At 63.7% G+C, this 14767-nt stretch overlaps 2 protein-coding genes and 1 long non-coding RNA gene across 3 annotated transcripts; 1 reads left to right on the top strand and 2 right to left on the bottom strand.

Annotated features, from left to right (window-relative positions):
• Positions 1–1053: 1053 nt before the first annotated feature.
• LOC138806084 (protein HGH1 homolog) lies at positions 1054–2954 on the bottom strand. Its single transcript, XM_069991617.1, has 6 exons — positions 2353–2954; positions 2181–2281; positions 1986–2084; positions 1748–1839; positions 1538–1660; positions 1054–1464 (listed from the first exon to the last, which is right to left on the bottom strand). Exons 1-6 carry the CDS (start codon positions 2952–2954, stop codon positions 1306–1308), a joined length of 1176 nt encoding a protein of 391 aa, XP_069847718.1. The 3' UTR covers positions 1054–1305.
• Positions 2955–6040: 3086 nt separating this feature from the next.
• On the bottom strand, positions 6041–14692 carry LOC138806080 (WD repeat-containing protein 97-like). Its single transcript, XM_069991612.1, has 24 exons — positions 14494–14692; positions 14240–14367; positions 13493–14118; positions 13256–13377; positions 12349–13048; positions 11737–11879; positions 11428–11664; positions 11258–11348; positions 10837–10969; positions 10628–10749; positions 10383–10443; positions 10095–10244; positions 9755–10012; positions 9551–9673; positions 9392–9475; positions 8695–8808; positions 8396–8608; positions 8106–8297; positions 7797–7994; positions 7602–7723; positions 7361–7523; positions 6531–6964; positions 6390–6451; positions 6041–6302 (listed from the first exon to the last, which is right to left on the bottom strand). The coding sequence occupies exons 1-24, from the start codon at positions 14621–14623 to the stop codon at positions 6106–6108; spliced, it is 4803 nt and encodes a 1600-aa protein (XP_069847713.1). The 5' UTR covers positions 14624–14692; the 3' UTR covers positions 6041–6105.
• Positions 13059–13678, top strand: LOC138806083 (uncharacterized). The gene is made up of 3 exons (XR_011365725.1): positions 13059–13201; positions 13357–13546; positions 13636–13678. It is a non-coding gene; the product is annotated as an uncharacterized lncRNA (long non-coding RNA).
• Positions 14693–14767: the final 75 nt, after the last annotated feature.

The raw sequence follows: 14767 nt of genomic DNA, 5'->3' as shown, positions 1-14767 counted from the left end.
TGGTACTCAGAGGCATTCTGCAGAGGAAGCTGCATGGTACTCGGGGGCATTCTGCAGGGTACTTGGGGGCATTCTGCAGGGTACTCGGGGGCATTCTGCAGGGTACTCGGCATTCTGCAGGGTACTCGGGGGCATTCTGCAGAGTACTCAGAGGCATTCTGCATGGTGCTTGGGGGCATTCTGCCCGGGAGGCAGATGTTGCTGGTACTCGGGGGCATTCTGCAGAGGAGGCTGCATGGTACTCGGGAGCATTCTGCAGGGGAGACAGAGCACTCTAGGAGGAGGGTCTGATGTCTTGCAAAGCAGCTAAGGCCAAGGAAGATGAACAGGATGCAGAGAGGACTGGGGGAACCAACAAGGGCCCTGGGGTACAGGTTAGACAAGGAAATAGAAGACAGAAGAGAAGCAGGACCCAGCAAGTGATGCAAAGATAGAATTCCAGGAAGATCCCAAGATTCAAGTATGATCGGCCCCGAGACTAGGTCTGAAGCAGGATGAAGGGACATGGGGCTGATGGCGGAAGCATGTGTACACCCACAGCCTGAACTGTACCTGCACCCCGTGGCACCCTCGGAAGAGGGAACTCCACTCCAGCTACTGGAGCGTGCAGTGTTTCCTGTCTGGGCCTCCACTGGGCCTGGAAGCAGATTCTTTGTGGCTCTACTAGCCATCATCTGCCTCATTTACAGCCCAGGCCTGGTCATCTTTGCTCCACAGGGTAACTCTGAGCAACTTTCCCTCTCTTTGGTAGCAAAGGGGCAACATGCTGTCAAGCCTCCAGTGTTCCCTGGACATTTACCCCAGAACCCTGGCATGGACTGGATACAAGCATAGCTCTGGGGTTGGGAAGCTCAGTGGTACAGTGCCTGCCTAGCATGCATGAAGCCCTGGGTTTGATTCCTCAGCACCACATACACAGAAAAAGCTGGAAGTGGTGCTATGGCTCAAGTGGTAGAGTGCTAGTCTTGAGCAAAAGCAGCTCAGGGACAGCGCCCAGGCCCTGAGTTCAAGTCCCAGAACCAACACACACACACACACACACACACACATTCACACAATTCAAGAGACTTTTATCTCCCATTAACCAAAAAATGAGCTGTGGCTCATTGGTAGAGTGCAAGCCTTGAGCTCAGGGACAGTGCCCAGGCTCTGAGTTCAAGCCTCAGGACTGGCCAAAAAAATAAAAAAAGATGAAAAAAGTATAGCTCTGCTTCTCAGGAGGAGGCAGCCTCCAAACAAGGACAAAGGAGCCTGCGAGAAGCAAGAGGAAGGCGGGCCTAGAGCTGGTGTTTGGGGGCAGGGGCCTCAGGTGGGCAGGGCCCCCTCGGCATGCGGCTCTGGTCGGAGGTCTTTCTGCTCCTGCTCCAGCTGGTCCAGCTGCTGAAGCCGTCGCTCCACATCCTCGGGCACCTGTACCTCCAGCAGGTTTTCCATGCCGCTCTCTGGCTCATCCCCAATGAGCACCTGCCAGCAGATGAGGCAGATGAGCAGCCAGCTGAAAGCACAACTTCTCCAGCCTCCCCAACTCCGAACCCACCTGGATGAGCTTTTCGCACGCCACCTGGACCTCAGGCTCAGGCTCCCAACCGTGTAGCTCTCGAAGGATCAAGTAGGCTCCCTGGTCCCGCACCTGCTGCCGACCCGGGGCAGTGGCTGTCAGCTGGGGAGATGGGAGCGGTTGCTCAGCTGTCAGTGTATACACCATGTGCGACATGGGGTGCAGTTAGCATAAAGGACCACTGCTCACCAGCATGATGGCTTCAATGAGCATCTTCCGGATGTCCGCATCAGGCTCACGCTGCTTGTCTGGAGGCAGGTACTGCAGGTCAACAGGCAGCCCTAAGGGGGAGTGTAGGAGCTGAGGGGTGTTCCCCGGTGCACAGCAACTCCTTCCTGGAAGGCTTCCGTTGGACACTTCCTTTCCCTCTCCCCCCAGCTGTTTCCCCTGCTGCCTGCCAGTCCTGAGGATCCATCTATCCACTCACTGTCCATTTCTTCCTCCGAGAAATCCTCAGGCCCAGCCAACGGCAGTAACAAGAAGGGGAGAATGTCGACCTCAGGCCCAAGCAACCACTCGTGATGTCCTGACGGCGTGGATATTCAAAGAAAAAGAAAGAAAAGGGTCGATCCATAGCGGCTCGGGGCCCAGCCCCTCCCCAGCCCCCGCGCCCTCCACTCACGGTGCTCGAAGCAGCAATTCCGCAGCGTCCCCACCACCCCGCCCCTGCGCACCGAGGAGTCCGAGTACTGCGTGAGGGGCAGCAGCCGCTGGACCACACACCTGTCGGGAGGGGCCACGCATTGCCATCCCGCTCGGGCCCGCCGCCGCCCGCGCGGGAGCCGGGGCCTCACCTGCCGGGGTCCAGGAGGAAGGCGCGCGCTCCGGGCTGCTGGCTGAGGTTGGAGAGCAGCGGGCCCAGGTAGTGCAGGGGCGCGCGCGCGTTGTAGCCGGGCGTGCACAGCGCGCGCACCAGCCGCTCCAGGCCCGGCGGCCCCGGCTCGGCGGCCGCCAGCGCCGCCATCAGCGCGGCGCACGGCGCGGGCTCGCGGCTCAGGTTGGCCAGGGCAGCGGCCGCCTCCTCCGCCCAGGGCCACTGCGGGTCCAAGGCGCGGCCGAGCAGGAGCGCGGGCAGGCCGGGCTCGGCCGCCAGCAGCGGCCCGTGCAGGCCGGCGTCCGCGGCCAGGTTCACCAGCGCGCGGGTGGCGTCGCGGGCCGGGGCCGGGGCCGGGGCCGCGGCCAGCGCCGCCAGCGCCCGCAGCAGCTCCGCGTGCGCCGCCAGCAGCCCGCGGCCCGGCCCCGCGCCGGTCAGCGCCAGCACGTGCCGCGCCGCCGCCGCCTGGAGGTCGGCCCGCGCGCCCGGCGCCAGGAAGGGCAGCAGCCTCGCGGCCTCCGCCTCCGGCCCTCCCGGCGCGCACCCGCCCGACACACCCGCGTCCGCCTCGGCCTCCCGCATGCTTCCCGGCACCGGCGCCGCCGCCGCCGCCGCCGCCCGCCCAGGGCCTCGGCCTCGCCCACCCGAGCAACGGAAGCCGCGGCGGCCAATCCGAAGCTCGGGAGCAGGCGGAGGGGGCGGGCGCTAGCCCCGGAGGCGGGGCTAGCCGCGGCGGCCTTCCGGCTGTCCGCCGTCGGCCGGAAGGAGCCTGCGGGTCGGCGTGGGAGCCTCGCGGCCGGCCCTGGCTCGGGCCGCGGACCTCAGTCACGAGCGACAAACCCGGCGGGGCGTGGCTTCCGGAGCCGGGGCCTGCGGCCCTCGCGTGTCGCGGGCGGGGTCGGGCGCGGCTGGGCCCCGCGGGCGGGGGGGGGCCGGCGGCCGCCCCGCGCTGCCTCCGCGGTGACCGCCCACGGGCCCGGCTCCGCGCCAGACTGCTGGACATGAGCCGTGCCCGCGACAAGGGTCGGACCCGGAACCTCGCTCACGCAGCCGGGTCCAAGGCGGTCACCGGCCGGCGGCGCCCGAGCTGAGATCCGAGGGTCGCGCCCACCGCCAGCCCGGCAGCCAACACCAGACGCCGGACGTGGCGCTAGAGTGCTTCCCCGGGCCCAGAGCTCAGGCCCATGGCCAAAAAAACAAAGCTTCGTTCAAGCTTTGGTCCGGGCTGAGGTCTTCGCAGACTGGCTCCCCAACAAAGACTCCCAATTCGACCTCTCAGAAGGTGACTTCTCCGTTTCTTGCCGACTGAGTTCCATTACACCAGGCAAAGGAAGGCACTTACCCAAAGCCAACGATTTTATGTACTTACTCCCGGCCAGACACAGGGCTGGCTGCTCTGGGCATCTGCACTGTTCCTGCCTGCAATGCTCTTTCTCCAACCATGCACAAGTCTGGCAACATTTCATCAGAGCAATTTTCCCTGGGCAGTCTCTATCTAAAAAAGAGACTTGGTCCCCTCCTGGCAAGAACTGCTTCTTCCTATCCACATCTCATAAGACTACAGTACCTGGAAGTAGCAATGAGGCTCAAAGTCACATGAGCAAAAGAGTTCAGGGACAGTGCCCAGGCTCTGAGTTTAAGCCCCACAACCCCCACCCCCAGCCCCACATACACAAAGACTACAGTACCCAAGCCAGGAACCAGTGGCTGGCCTGGCGCCTGTCATCCTAACTACTCAGGAAGCTGAGATCTTAGAATCACCATCCAAAACCAGCCTATGCATTAAAGTCTGTGGGACTTTTATTTCCAGTTAATCACCATCAAGATGGTAGTTGAGTTGTAGCTCAGGTGTTAGAACACTAGCTTTGAAAAGAAAAAGCTAAAGGTCTGGCCAGACCCTGAGCTCAAACCCCAGTACCAGCACACACACAAAAATAGATTTTAGCTGGATGCTAGTGGCTCACACCTATAATCCTAGGTACTCAGGAGGCTGAGACCTGAGGATCACAATTTGAAGCCAGCCTGGCAAGAAAGTCTGAGACTCTTAACTCCAACTATATACACACAGAGGCAGAAGTGGAGGTGTGGTTCAAATGGTAGAATGCTAGCCTGGAGCAAAAATGCTCAGGGAAAGCACCCAAGCCCTGAGTTCAAGTCCCAGGCTGGGCACAAAAAATAAACAATGTTTTTTGGGGTTTTTTTGGGGGGGGGGTTCGGTCATGGGGCCTGAACTCTGGGCCTGGGCACTGTCCCTCAGCTCTTCAGCTCAAGGCTAGCGCTCTACCACTTGAGCCACAGCGCCACTTCCACCTTTTTTCTTTTTGCTTATGTGGTGCTGAGGAATCAAACCCAGGGCCTCATGCATGCAAGGCAAGCACTCCACCACTGAGCCACCTTCCCAGCTCCTCAACAATGTTTTTAAAAAGAAAAAAATTAGAAAGCCAGCTGGGTGTCAGAGGCTCATGGCTGTGATCCCAATACTGGCACACACATAAAACATTCTTGCTGGGTTCTGATGGCTCATGCTACTAGGCTCCTAGCTACCCAGAAGGCTGAACCTACACAAGAAAGCCTGTGAGAATTTTTTTTTTTTTGGTCAGTCATGGGGTTTGAACTCCAGGCCTGGGTGCTGTCCTTGATCTCAAAGCTAGTGCTCTACCATTCGAGCCACACCACCACTTACGGTTTTCTGGTGGTTAATTGGTTATAAGAGTCTCACAAAGCTGGGCACTTATGGCTCATGCCTATCATCCTAGCTACTCAGGAGGCTGAGATCTGAGGATCATGGTTCAAAGCCAGCCTGGGCAGGAAAGTTCATGACACTCCTGTTTTGTTTTTGTTTTTGTTTTTGGTCGGTCGTGGGGCTTGAACTCTGGGCCTGGGCTCTGTCCCTGCGCTCTTCAGCTCAAGGTTAGCGCTCTACCACTTGAGCCATAGCGACACTTCCTCATGACACTCTTATCTCCAATAAACCACCAGAAAACTGGAAGTAGTGCTGTGGCTTAAGTGGTAGAGTGCTTGCCTTAAGCTGAAGAGCTGAGGAACAGTACTCAGCCCCCACTTCCCCCAAAAAAGCCAAGGCCTTGACTTTAAGCCTCTTTCAGTAAAAGCACACAATACACACACACACACACACACACACACACACACACACACACACACACACACACACACACACAGTCAGATAACTAAAAAAGCTAGAATGGAACTAGGCACTAGTGGCTCATGCCTATAATCCTAGCTACGAAGGTACACAGGAGTCTGATCTGAGTCTGATGGTGGATCAAAGCTAGCTTGGGCAGGAAAGTCAGTGAGACTCTTCAATTAACCAGAAAAAGCCAGAAGTCAAAGACCACTTGTACTCTAGGGTCAGTCTGCTTCCTTACCATTGGGTAACTGCTACACGTGCTTCTCTATAGACACGTGGTCCCTCCACCGGAAGGACTGCTCTTCCCCCGTGGTCACCATGTCCCAGGTGCTGTCCCGCACCAGAAGTGACCACTCCACATGTTCCGCCAGCTAACTGTCTGCAGGGGCTTCCTATTCCGACCCGCAGCCGTACCCCCTCGCCCACCGAGAGCCCTCGCCTGGAGGATGGAAGAAGCATCTGGTATGTTGGCGAAAGCCTCTGGGCTTTATTCCAGGTGGGTGCCTGGCTGAGAGTGAGGCAGGTCCTGCTGTTGGGACTCACCAGGCTCGGGGGGGGGGGGGGGGACCAGAGGTCGCTGCCATATCATTGGTAGCTGTCAGGGTCGGCATCCTCAGGCAGAAAGTACCGCTGCAGGGTGGGCTGCAGGAGCAGGGGGGGCAGCGCCCGGGGGGGGTTGGGCCAGCCCGGGGGGAAGGGCTGCAGGTCTATCCGAGGCAGGGGCAGCTTCAGCACCCGGATCGAGCCGTCCAGCTTGCGGGTGTGGTGGGGGCAGAAGGAGCCTGGAAGCAGAGCAGTGAGGCCAAAGGCGAGGCTGGGGTGTGGGGGCCGGGGAACCGCGTCCACTCTTCATCCCTGGGCCCACTCACCCCGCAGTCTCATGCCCAAGCTCTGAGGGCTGGTCTCCTGCAGCCGGAGGATAGGGTGGAACCTGGAGGGAGGGTTCAAGCTCAGGGAGTCCTGCCGGGCCGCCCCAGGCAGCAGCACGCCCCCATCCTCTCCCAACGCACCAGCGTGCCCGGGGCGGTCGCACCACAGTATTGGGTACCAGCTGGTCTGCGGGTGAGGCTGGTAACGGAGGCTGGAGCGCAGCCTCCTGCGTGGTGCTCTGCAGCTGCATCCACTGCTGCTGGCAGAACAAACTGAGCACATTGATGGGGCCCATGTTCAGCTTCCGCGCGCAGGCCCACAGGGTCTTCTCGAGTGGCAGGAGGACACTAGGAAGCTCAAGGAGGACGGAGGCGGCAGGCATGGGCACCGAGCAGAAGGCCTGCAGAACCTCAGAAAGCTCTTTCCTGGTTGGTCCAGCACGAAACTGCAGCAGCATGCGCCAGAACTCCTGCTCTGGGTCTGGCATCGCCTGCTCAGCCGGAGAGAGCTGTGCGGAGACCTGTGGGACCACCCTCAAGATGCCCGCTTCCTGCACGCTGGGTGGCACCAACTCCTGGAGGGACAGAGATGTCAACAGCTTTGACTCGGGCACGTCACCAGGGACAAAACTAGGTGCATTCAAGGTCTCTGTCTGTGGAGGAACGGCCAAGAGCGGCCAAGAGCAGCCAAGAGCGCAAGGACCCTTGTTCCTCCTGAGCTGGAACTCCCTTTTGGCTGAGCCCGAGCCCTAGGCCCGCCTGGAGGGTACCCTGCCCTGACCGGGTTCCAGACTTCCGGCCTGCCTGAAGTTCAGCCTAACAAGGAGATCCAGAGAGAAGCTGCAGCGGGAGAAACATGGAGGCACGGAGCATGAGCTGGTATTCCTGGGGCCCCACTTGGTGCTTCCTCAGGGCTCTGGGGAAGGGGCGAAGCTCCCTCTGGGAAGGCCACCTGGCCCTAACTCCCAAACCTCCAGCTGCTGGGTGATGTCATCAAGCTTCTGACAGCAGTACGTTCGCACCACAGCCTTGGAGCGGATGTCTTGGTTCCGGACCCAGGTCAGCATCTCTACGTACAGTAAGTCCTTTGGGTCCTGGAGGCCCAGCCTGTGCAGCAGCTCCTTCACCTCCGGCCTGGGACAGGTGCATGGGGTCGGTGACTTAACTTGGGCCTCCCTTGCTGGCAGAGGCCCTCACCCGAGCAGGACTCACAGGTAGCGGGCCGGAGACCAGAGGAGGTAGGACATGAGCTCCACAACCACGTCTCTGCAGTCCTCTGAGCAGGCCAGGAGCAGCTGCAGCGCCAGCACCACAAACTGCTTCTGCATCTGGTCCTGAGCACAGGGAGGGAGGGTTGTGGCTGGCAGAGGCAGTGGGGGGGGGGGGCGCGCACGCGCAGGGGCTCACCTCGAAGCCGGGGGGTGGGTCCAGGTTGAGCAGGTGCAGGAGGACCTTCCGCAGCCGTTCACGGAATCTCCCAGTCACGTCAGGCAGCAGTCTCGCCAGGGAGAGTAGGATCTTCACACGGTCCTCCCAGGAGGCCTCCAGCAGGAGGTTCACCAACACGGAGGCCAGGCCCTCCACGGTGCCCATCTCTGGGTAGGCCTGCAGGTAGTGTCCTGAGACCCTGCCTCCCACTCTGCCCAAAGGTGGGCTCTTCCTCTCCCCCCACCCACCTCCAGCCTGGGCTTCTCAGCCTCCCAGGATCCCCCAAACCTCCAGAGTGAAGTTGGGAAACAGCTTTTTGAACCAGTTCTGCATAACGAGAAACTGTAGGAACTTTGGCAGATGCCCATAGCGCTGTTCCCAGGGCGAGTACTCCTGGTGGTGCTGGGAGTGGCGGTGGGGGAGCGAGGTCTTGGGCTCCTTTGTGAAGCCCCTGGGCCTCAGGCTTAAGTCCGGGGAAGTCTAGGGCAAGCGGCAGCAGCCTCAGGCTCTGCTTCGCAGGCTGGGGTGTCCCCTCCCCCCCCCCCCCCCCCCGCCCTGGCGGCCGGCCATGCTGGGACCTTGGGTTTCCCGGAAGTACGTTGCTTCTGGTCCAGAGAAGGTGAAGACCAGTCAAACTTCAGCTTGTCTTGGTCTTCCTCCCAGTCCCTGGACTCTTCCTCCTCTTCCTCCTCATTCCCTGTGAGGATGCTACACAGCCAGTGGGCCAGCCTCCGCCGCCACCTGTTCTGGGAGTGCCGGTGGTGCCGCAGCCACTGGGAGTACAGGCTGGACTGCAGGCGGGAGAAGGCAGCGGAGGCGTCTGGGCGGCTGTGAGGCCAGCGGAGCACCCTCTGTCCACCCCTCGCCCTGCCTGTACCTTAAGTCTATCCGAGACAAGGTGGGCCATGGTCACCTCTTCAGACAGCCACATCCGCTGCAGCACCACCGAGTTGGGCACGTAGCCGGGGAAGCTGATGGGCCGTGGGTGGCGCTGCAGGCAGCACCAGGGCCGGCTGAGGGCCCGACCCTCTGCCCGGGACACCCACGTGGGCCCCTCGGGGCCACACATCCCCAGTGGCTCAGCTCTGCCTGCCAGGCTCCCAAGAACCAGGCTGGGCTGCCAGTCCCTCTCCACACAGGAGGGCCAGGCAAGCTTATAAAGCAAAGTGGGGGGGGGGGGCAGTCCAGGGGACACGGGCTGGAAATGAGGACCAAAATCAGGTGAGCTGGACTGTGGAGAGCCCTGAGCCCTCCCATGCTTTCCAGAGGACGCAGCTCAAGCCCTGGCTTGGGGACGCGTAGGAGCCACGTGGTGGATGTGCAGGCAAAGCTGGGCGTGTGGGACTCCTGGCTCAGGAGATAGCAAGGAGCCGATGCCTGTAGACGTGGCCATACCAGAACTGGGGCCAGGCAGGGAGGGGACGCAGGGACCTGCCGCTTGGCTGTCCGGGCTGCAGGCAGGTATGAGCCTTGGGGGTTATTGAACACACAGGTTTTGGGGAAGGGAGATGGGGCATGCAGGAAGAGTAACCCTGGAAGGGGACTGCTCTGGGAGAGCGGGACGGGGGTCTCACCTTGTAGGGTTCTGTGGTGGCGGGAAAGAAGCCTTTGAGCTTTGAGAGTGATTCCTTGCGCCGTTTATGTGGCAACCGTGGGGCCTGGGGAAGGGAGGGGCTCAGAGCAGAAGGAGCAGCTGGCCTGGGCAGGGGATGCCCGCCCGTGTGGCCGCTCACCTTCTGCTGCGGGGACGGCGGCACACCCACCACCGTGGTCATCTTCCCTTGGAGCTTGTCTGACTTCAGCTGCAGGTCCAGACTAAGACCCAGGACACAACTCAGGGAGGATCTGGCCAGGAGCTAGGGCGCAGCAGAGTTACAGGGAGCAGAGGCAGGCGCTATGAAGTCAGGCACAGGCCTGGGAGGGAAAGGAGGTCTTACCTCGGAGGCTTTGCTGTGCACCCTCTGCCCGACGGGTGGAATGGGCAAGGAAACTGGAGGAGGGTGGGCAGAGCGCTGGTCCAGGGCTCCTAAGGCCTGAGGGACTGGGGGTGTGGGCAATGTCTGGGATTCGCTGCTGACTGCAGACTGCTTGGCACAGGAGGCGGCCCTGGCTGTGGTGTACTTGTCCTCCAGCTCTCTGGCCATGGTGGTGTCTAAGGTGTCCTTTTGATGGTCTTCCTTTCTGGACAGCATGCCCTGGGGAAGGCAGGAGGGGGCTCTGTGAGGCCTGGGGTGAGGGGGAGCCCAGGGTCAGGGCAGGGTCTGGCCCTACACCCACCGCCAGGCCACGGCCGTAGATCAGACACAGGTAATTGTTAAAAGCTTCTTGCTGTTGCTTCAAGGAGAGAGGAGGCTGGGCTGCGGAGGCCAGTAGCCCCCGCTGTAACTGCTGCAGGTCCTTGTCCCGGGCCAGCAGGGCCTGTAAATCCTGCAGTGGGTATGCGAGATCAGGCTGGGCTTCTTTGAGACTTGCTCTGTGCTGCCCAGGGGGTCCCAGGGCCGCCCAGGGACTCGAGGATTGCGGCCGGGGCCTGGAGTGGCGAGGAGGCAGGGCCTGCCCACCCACCTCCTTCGACACTGGCTGCTCAAGCGTTGGTGTCTGGAGGTGGATGAAGGACAGGGCCGCACTGCGGACAGGTGACACGCACAGGTGGGGTGCTGGGGAGCACTGCCAGCGGGACAGGACCAGCCCGAGGAGGGGTGCCAGCGCAGGACGGGAGCCCCAGAGTCCCGAGCCCTTGTGCTGGGGGACAGAGCCAGTCCAGTCCAGGGGTGGGGCCTCCCCGTGAGCAGGGCTGACAGCCTAGAGACCTGAGGCTGGCTTTCTCCTGCAGGTCAGAGAGCGTCTGCAGCTGGGCGTCTGTCAGCGACTGCTGGCTGCTCAGCGGCAGCGGAGGGTCATCTACCACACTCGGGGACATCTGGCACAGCTTCTGCGAAGGGAGAGGAGCAGGGGCTCCAGCATAAGGGACCTATCGGGGCAGCAGCCCCACTTCGCCCGCCCTCACCCCACCACACACCTTAACCAGATAGGATGTGGGTAGGTAGAGGCTGTGGGACACCAGGCAGAGGCGGGAGCCCAGCGCCAGCACCAGGTCGCCACCATCGCTGCAGAAGGCCAGAGCCTGAGGGGCACTATCCAGCTGCAGGAGCCTGGAGTCCAGACCCTGCTTCAGAGTGGGAAACCGAGGCAGCGGCAGTCCTGTCCCACCCCCAGTCCAACCACTGGGTCCTGGTGGGAAAGAGGTTGGGAATCCCCGAGGGGCTGCCCCGCTTGCCGCCCGGGGCCCTGCCCACTACAGCGGGTGGTTCCCCCCTGCCCAGGGCAGCGGGTGGTCCCCCTGCCCCCTGCGTCTCCCCTGCCCAGGGCGGCGGGTGGTCCCCCCTGCGTCTCCCCTGCCCAGGGCAGTGGGTGGTCCCCCCTGCGTCTCCCCTGCCCACCGTAACAGTTGATTCTCCCCAGTCCAGATGCGAATGGTGCGGTCCAGGCTGGAGCAGGCATACAGCTTGAGCGTGGGACAGCAGCACAGGCCTGGCGGTGGTGCTCAGGGTCGGGGGCCTGGAGAGGATGGGGGTCCCTCCTCCGCATCCCCCCGGCTCCTCCCCCTTACCAGTGATGTGGTCCTGAGGGTCGTCCTGGGGCTGGTGGTCGCAGCGTGGGCTGTCGGCCAGGCCATACTGCACCAGGCCATAGGTGGCGCTCTCGGGATCCTCGAAGCCCACGGTGATGCGTTTGCCCAGCGCGCAGAGCACCACAGCCGGGTGGCAGCAGGAGAAGATACGCAGCAGGCTCAGGCTCTCCTCGGCGTAGGGGAACACGCGCCACATCTTCACCGTCAGATCTCCGCCTGGGGGCGCGGGCTGGGGGTCAGGCGCAGTGGGGGTGGCTGTGGGCTGGCTCAGGAGCGGGAGGCACTGACCTGAAGACACAATGCTGTTCCAGGTGGACGCGATGGCGGTGACAGGGCCCGGGCTGTGCGCCTCCGTGCGGAAGACAGTCTTGGAGGTGCGCAGGTGGAGCACCGACAGCGTGCCGTCTGTGTGCCCCAGCACCGGGAGGTACCTGTGGGCAGTGCACCGAGGCAGGGGCTGGGCAGTGGGGGGTGCTGCCTGGCCCTCCACGGCCCTCCACAGCCTGGCCTGGCCCTCCACGGCCCTCCATAGCCTGGCCCTCCACGGCCCTTCATGGCCTGGCCCTACATGGCCCTCCACGGCCTTCCCCTCCACGGCCCTCCATGGCCTGGCCCTCCACGGCCCTCCATGGCCTAGCCCTCCACGGCCCTCCATGGCCTGGCCCTCCACGGCCTTCCCCTCCATGGCCTTCCATGGCCCTCCATGGCCTGGCCCTCCATGGCCCTCCACGGCCTTCCCCTCCACGGCCCTCCACGGCCTTCCTCTCCATGGCCCTCCATGGCCTTCCACGGCCTGGCCCGGCCCTCCACGGCCCTCCACAGCCCTCCACGGCCTTCCACGGCCCTCCACGGCCTTCCACGGCCCTCCATGGCCTGGCCTGGCCGGGCATGCGCTCCCACCTGTTCTTGTTCCTCCAGGCCCAGGTGACAGCCCCGCAGCTCATGTCCCCCCGGTGCTGGCGCACGGTCTCCCAGCAGGTGGCGGCGCCAGCCGCGTCCAGGAGGTGGCTGTAGAGGTGCAGGGCGCAGGGCTGCGGCGCGGGCCGCGGCGGCGGGTGGTGCCGGTGCAGCACCTCCATGGGGCTGCGGGCGGCGTTGGCGCGGATCAGGTGCCCCTCGTGCGTCAGCAGCCACAGCGCCTCCCGCGGCAGGCAGTAGGCCACGGCGGCCGCGCGGTCCTCGGGCCCCAGCGGCAGGGCGCTCACCATCCTCCCGGTCACCACTGACACCAGGCACACCAACCCGTCGGCGCAGGCACACACCAAGCGCATGGGCAGGGGCGGCTGAGACGGGGCGGGCAGCGTGGGCGCCACCTGCAGGTGGAGCACCGGTGCAGGCAGCTGCGCCAAGGGCGAGTAGAGGTCGCGGAGGATCCACAGGTCCACGCCGGTGGGGCACAGTGAGAGCACCGGCCAGCCAGGACCTATGGGCGGCAGCAGGCAGTCGGCCGGCTCCGCGTGCTCCTCCCGGCCCCAGTGGTCCAGCGCCGCCTCGCCCACCTGCTCTGCAGTCTGCAGGTTCCATGTCCGCAGCGTCCTGTCCTGCGAGGCTGACAGCAGCAGGCTGGTGTTTGGTAGCAGGGCCATAGCCGTGACTGGGCCTGCAGGAGACAAGCTGGTCATAGCAAGGACCAAGGGAGAGGGAGCTGTGTGCCCGGGAAGCAGCACACACACGTGCATGCATGCAGTCCACGTGCACACACACCCACAGCCTGGCCGGCGGAGGGCCTAGACAGCCCAGAGGACTCCAAGAGGTGTGTACGGGTGTGGAGAGAAGGCACCACCAGAGCTGCCAGCATCTGGCGCACCTGTGTGACCCACGAACACCATCCGGATCTGCCAGTCCGCCTCCCACACCTTCACTGTGCTGTCCCGGGAGGCAGTCACCACAGCCCGTATCTCCTTGCAGTAAACCAGGTCCAAGATGGTTCTAGGGGTGAGGGAGATGGAGCGGCTGTGTGGACGCAGCGTGGCCCCCGTGTGTTCCCCACTGGCTCTCCTCAGAGGACCTGTCTCAAGTCCCTCCGTGCCCTAGTTTTGCTCACGTTTTGTGCAGATTCTGGCACACATTGACCAGAGCCCAGGCGTCCAGATCAAAGGTGAGCACCGTGGAGCCATAGACCGCGAAGCAGTACTGGCTGTGGAGGTCCGGAGGCCCCAGAGCCAGACGCCTGAATGTCTCGCTCAGGCTCTGCGGCAGCTGCAGGGGCGACCTGTGAGGCACCAGGCGGCGGCCCCCGGAGCGGAACTTCCACAGTGTCAGGCTGCCGCCCACCTCAACCACCAGCAGCAGCCCAAGACTGGGCACTGGCAGGCAGCAGGTGGGCTCACTGCCCAGCGCCCCGTCCACGTGTGAGTGGCTCAGCCACAGCAGGCTGAGGTCCGGCCTCAGGATGGCCAGCGCAGCCGGGCCCCAGCCTATGAAGCGGCCCACTGCACCCAGAGGGGGGGGCACTGCCACCAGCCCCGCCAGCGGCACGGGGGCCTGCAGCTTCCCCTGCGCCCAGCCGTCCCTGGTGTGCAGGTGCAGCCAGCCGGCGCGGTCCAGCACCACGAAGCGCCGGGCCGCCTTGTCCTGAGCCACGGAGCACAGCCCGGCCGCCACCTCCAGGTGGCGCAGCGGCTCCAGCCCGTGCGCCAGGCGAGCGACCTGCATCTCCTCCTTCTTCTCCTGGGGCCAGAGCGGCAGAGCGGCCGTCAGAGGGCGGCCGGGCCGGGGGAGCCCGGGGGGAGCCCGAGGGACCCGGGGGGAGCCCGGGGGAGAGGCCCCCCGTGCAGGCCGGCCCACGCACCTTTTCCACCGCTTCGCGGAGCTGTGCGCGCAGGGTCAGCCACAGGTGGCGGGCGCGCAGGGACCGGGCCCGACCTCGCCGGCTCCTGAGGCGGAGCTGCGGAACCCCGGGCTCCGAGGACCAGGACTCTGCGGGCAGCGGGGGCAGCCGTCACCGAGGCCGGCCCGCCCCGAGGCCAGCCCGGGGCCTCCGCTGGCCGCAGCCCGGAAGGCTGCCCCGGCTGCGTGCGCCCCCGCGCAGGCCGGTCCCCTCACCGCTCTTTTCGGAGAGAAGCCCAGCGACTGGGACATCGTAGACGTCCGCATCATACAAGTCTGAGTCCGGGATCAGATCGCCAACTTCCGCTTTATAGCTGCGGCTTGCGTCCAACGATTCTGCCTCCATTTCCGCCGCGCTGTAGGCGCCCAACAGCTGTTGGGACTTACAGGCCTCGAGGCCCAGGCAGTTGCTAGGACACCGATGCCGCAGCTCCGCCCCCTAAAGGCCCCGCCCCCCGAAGGCCCCGCCCCCACACCATCCAGGTCCACA

Source organism: Dipodomys merriami, unplaced genomic scaffold (assembly GCF_024711535.1).
Source record: "Dipodomys merriami isolate MVZ:Mamm:240054 unplaced genomic scaffold, mDipMer1.0.p SCAF_4, whole genome shotgun sequence".
Taxonomy (NCBI): domain Eukaryota; kingdom Metazoa; phylum Chordata; class Mammalia; order Rodentia; family Heteromyidae; genus Dipodomys; species Dipodomys merriami.
The sequence above is the reverse complement of the archived record's forward strand: the minus strand, read 5'-3'. Positions and strand labels throughout refer to the sequence as shown.

Excerpts from the sequence above, each read along its gene's own strand:
- LOC138806084 (XM_069991617.1), bottom strand. The coding sequence starts at position 2,954 with ATGCGGGAGGCCGAGGCGGACGCGGGTGTGTCGGGCGGGTGCGCGCCG. Across the intron at positions 2,282-2,352 it reads TTCCTCCTGGACCCCGGCAG|GTGTGTGGTCCAGCGGCTGC; the intron begins GTGAGGCCCCGG and ends CCCTCCCGACAG. Across the intron at positions 1,661-1,747 it reads TCATTGAAGCCATCATGCTG|CTGACAGCCACTGCCCCGGG; the intron begins GTGAGCAGTGGT and ends CCATCTCCCCAG.
- LOC138806080 (XM_069991612.1), bottom strand. The coding sequence starts at position 14,623 with ATGGAGGCAGAATCGTTGGACGCAAGCCGCAGCTATAAAGCGGAAGTT. Across the intron at positions 11,665-11,736 it reads GAACAGCATTGTGTCTTCAG|GCGGAGATCTGACGGTGAAG; the intron begins GTCAGTGCCTCC and ends CCGCGCCCCCAG. Across the intron at positions 10,750-10,836 it reads CCACATCCTATCTGGTTAAG|AAGCTGTGCCAGATGTCCCC; the intron begins GTGTGTGGTGGG and ends CTCCCTTCGCAG.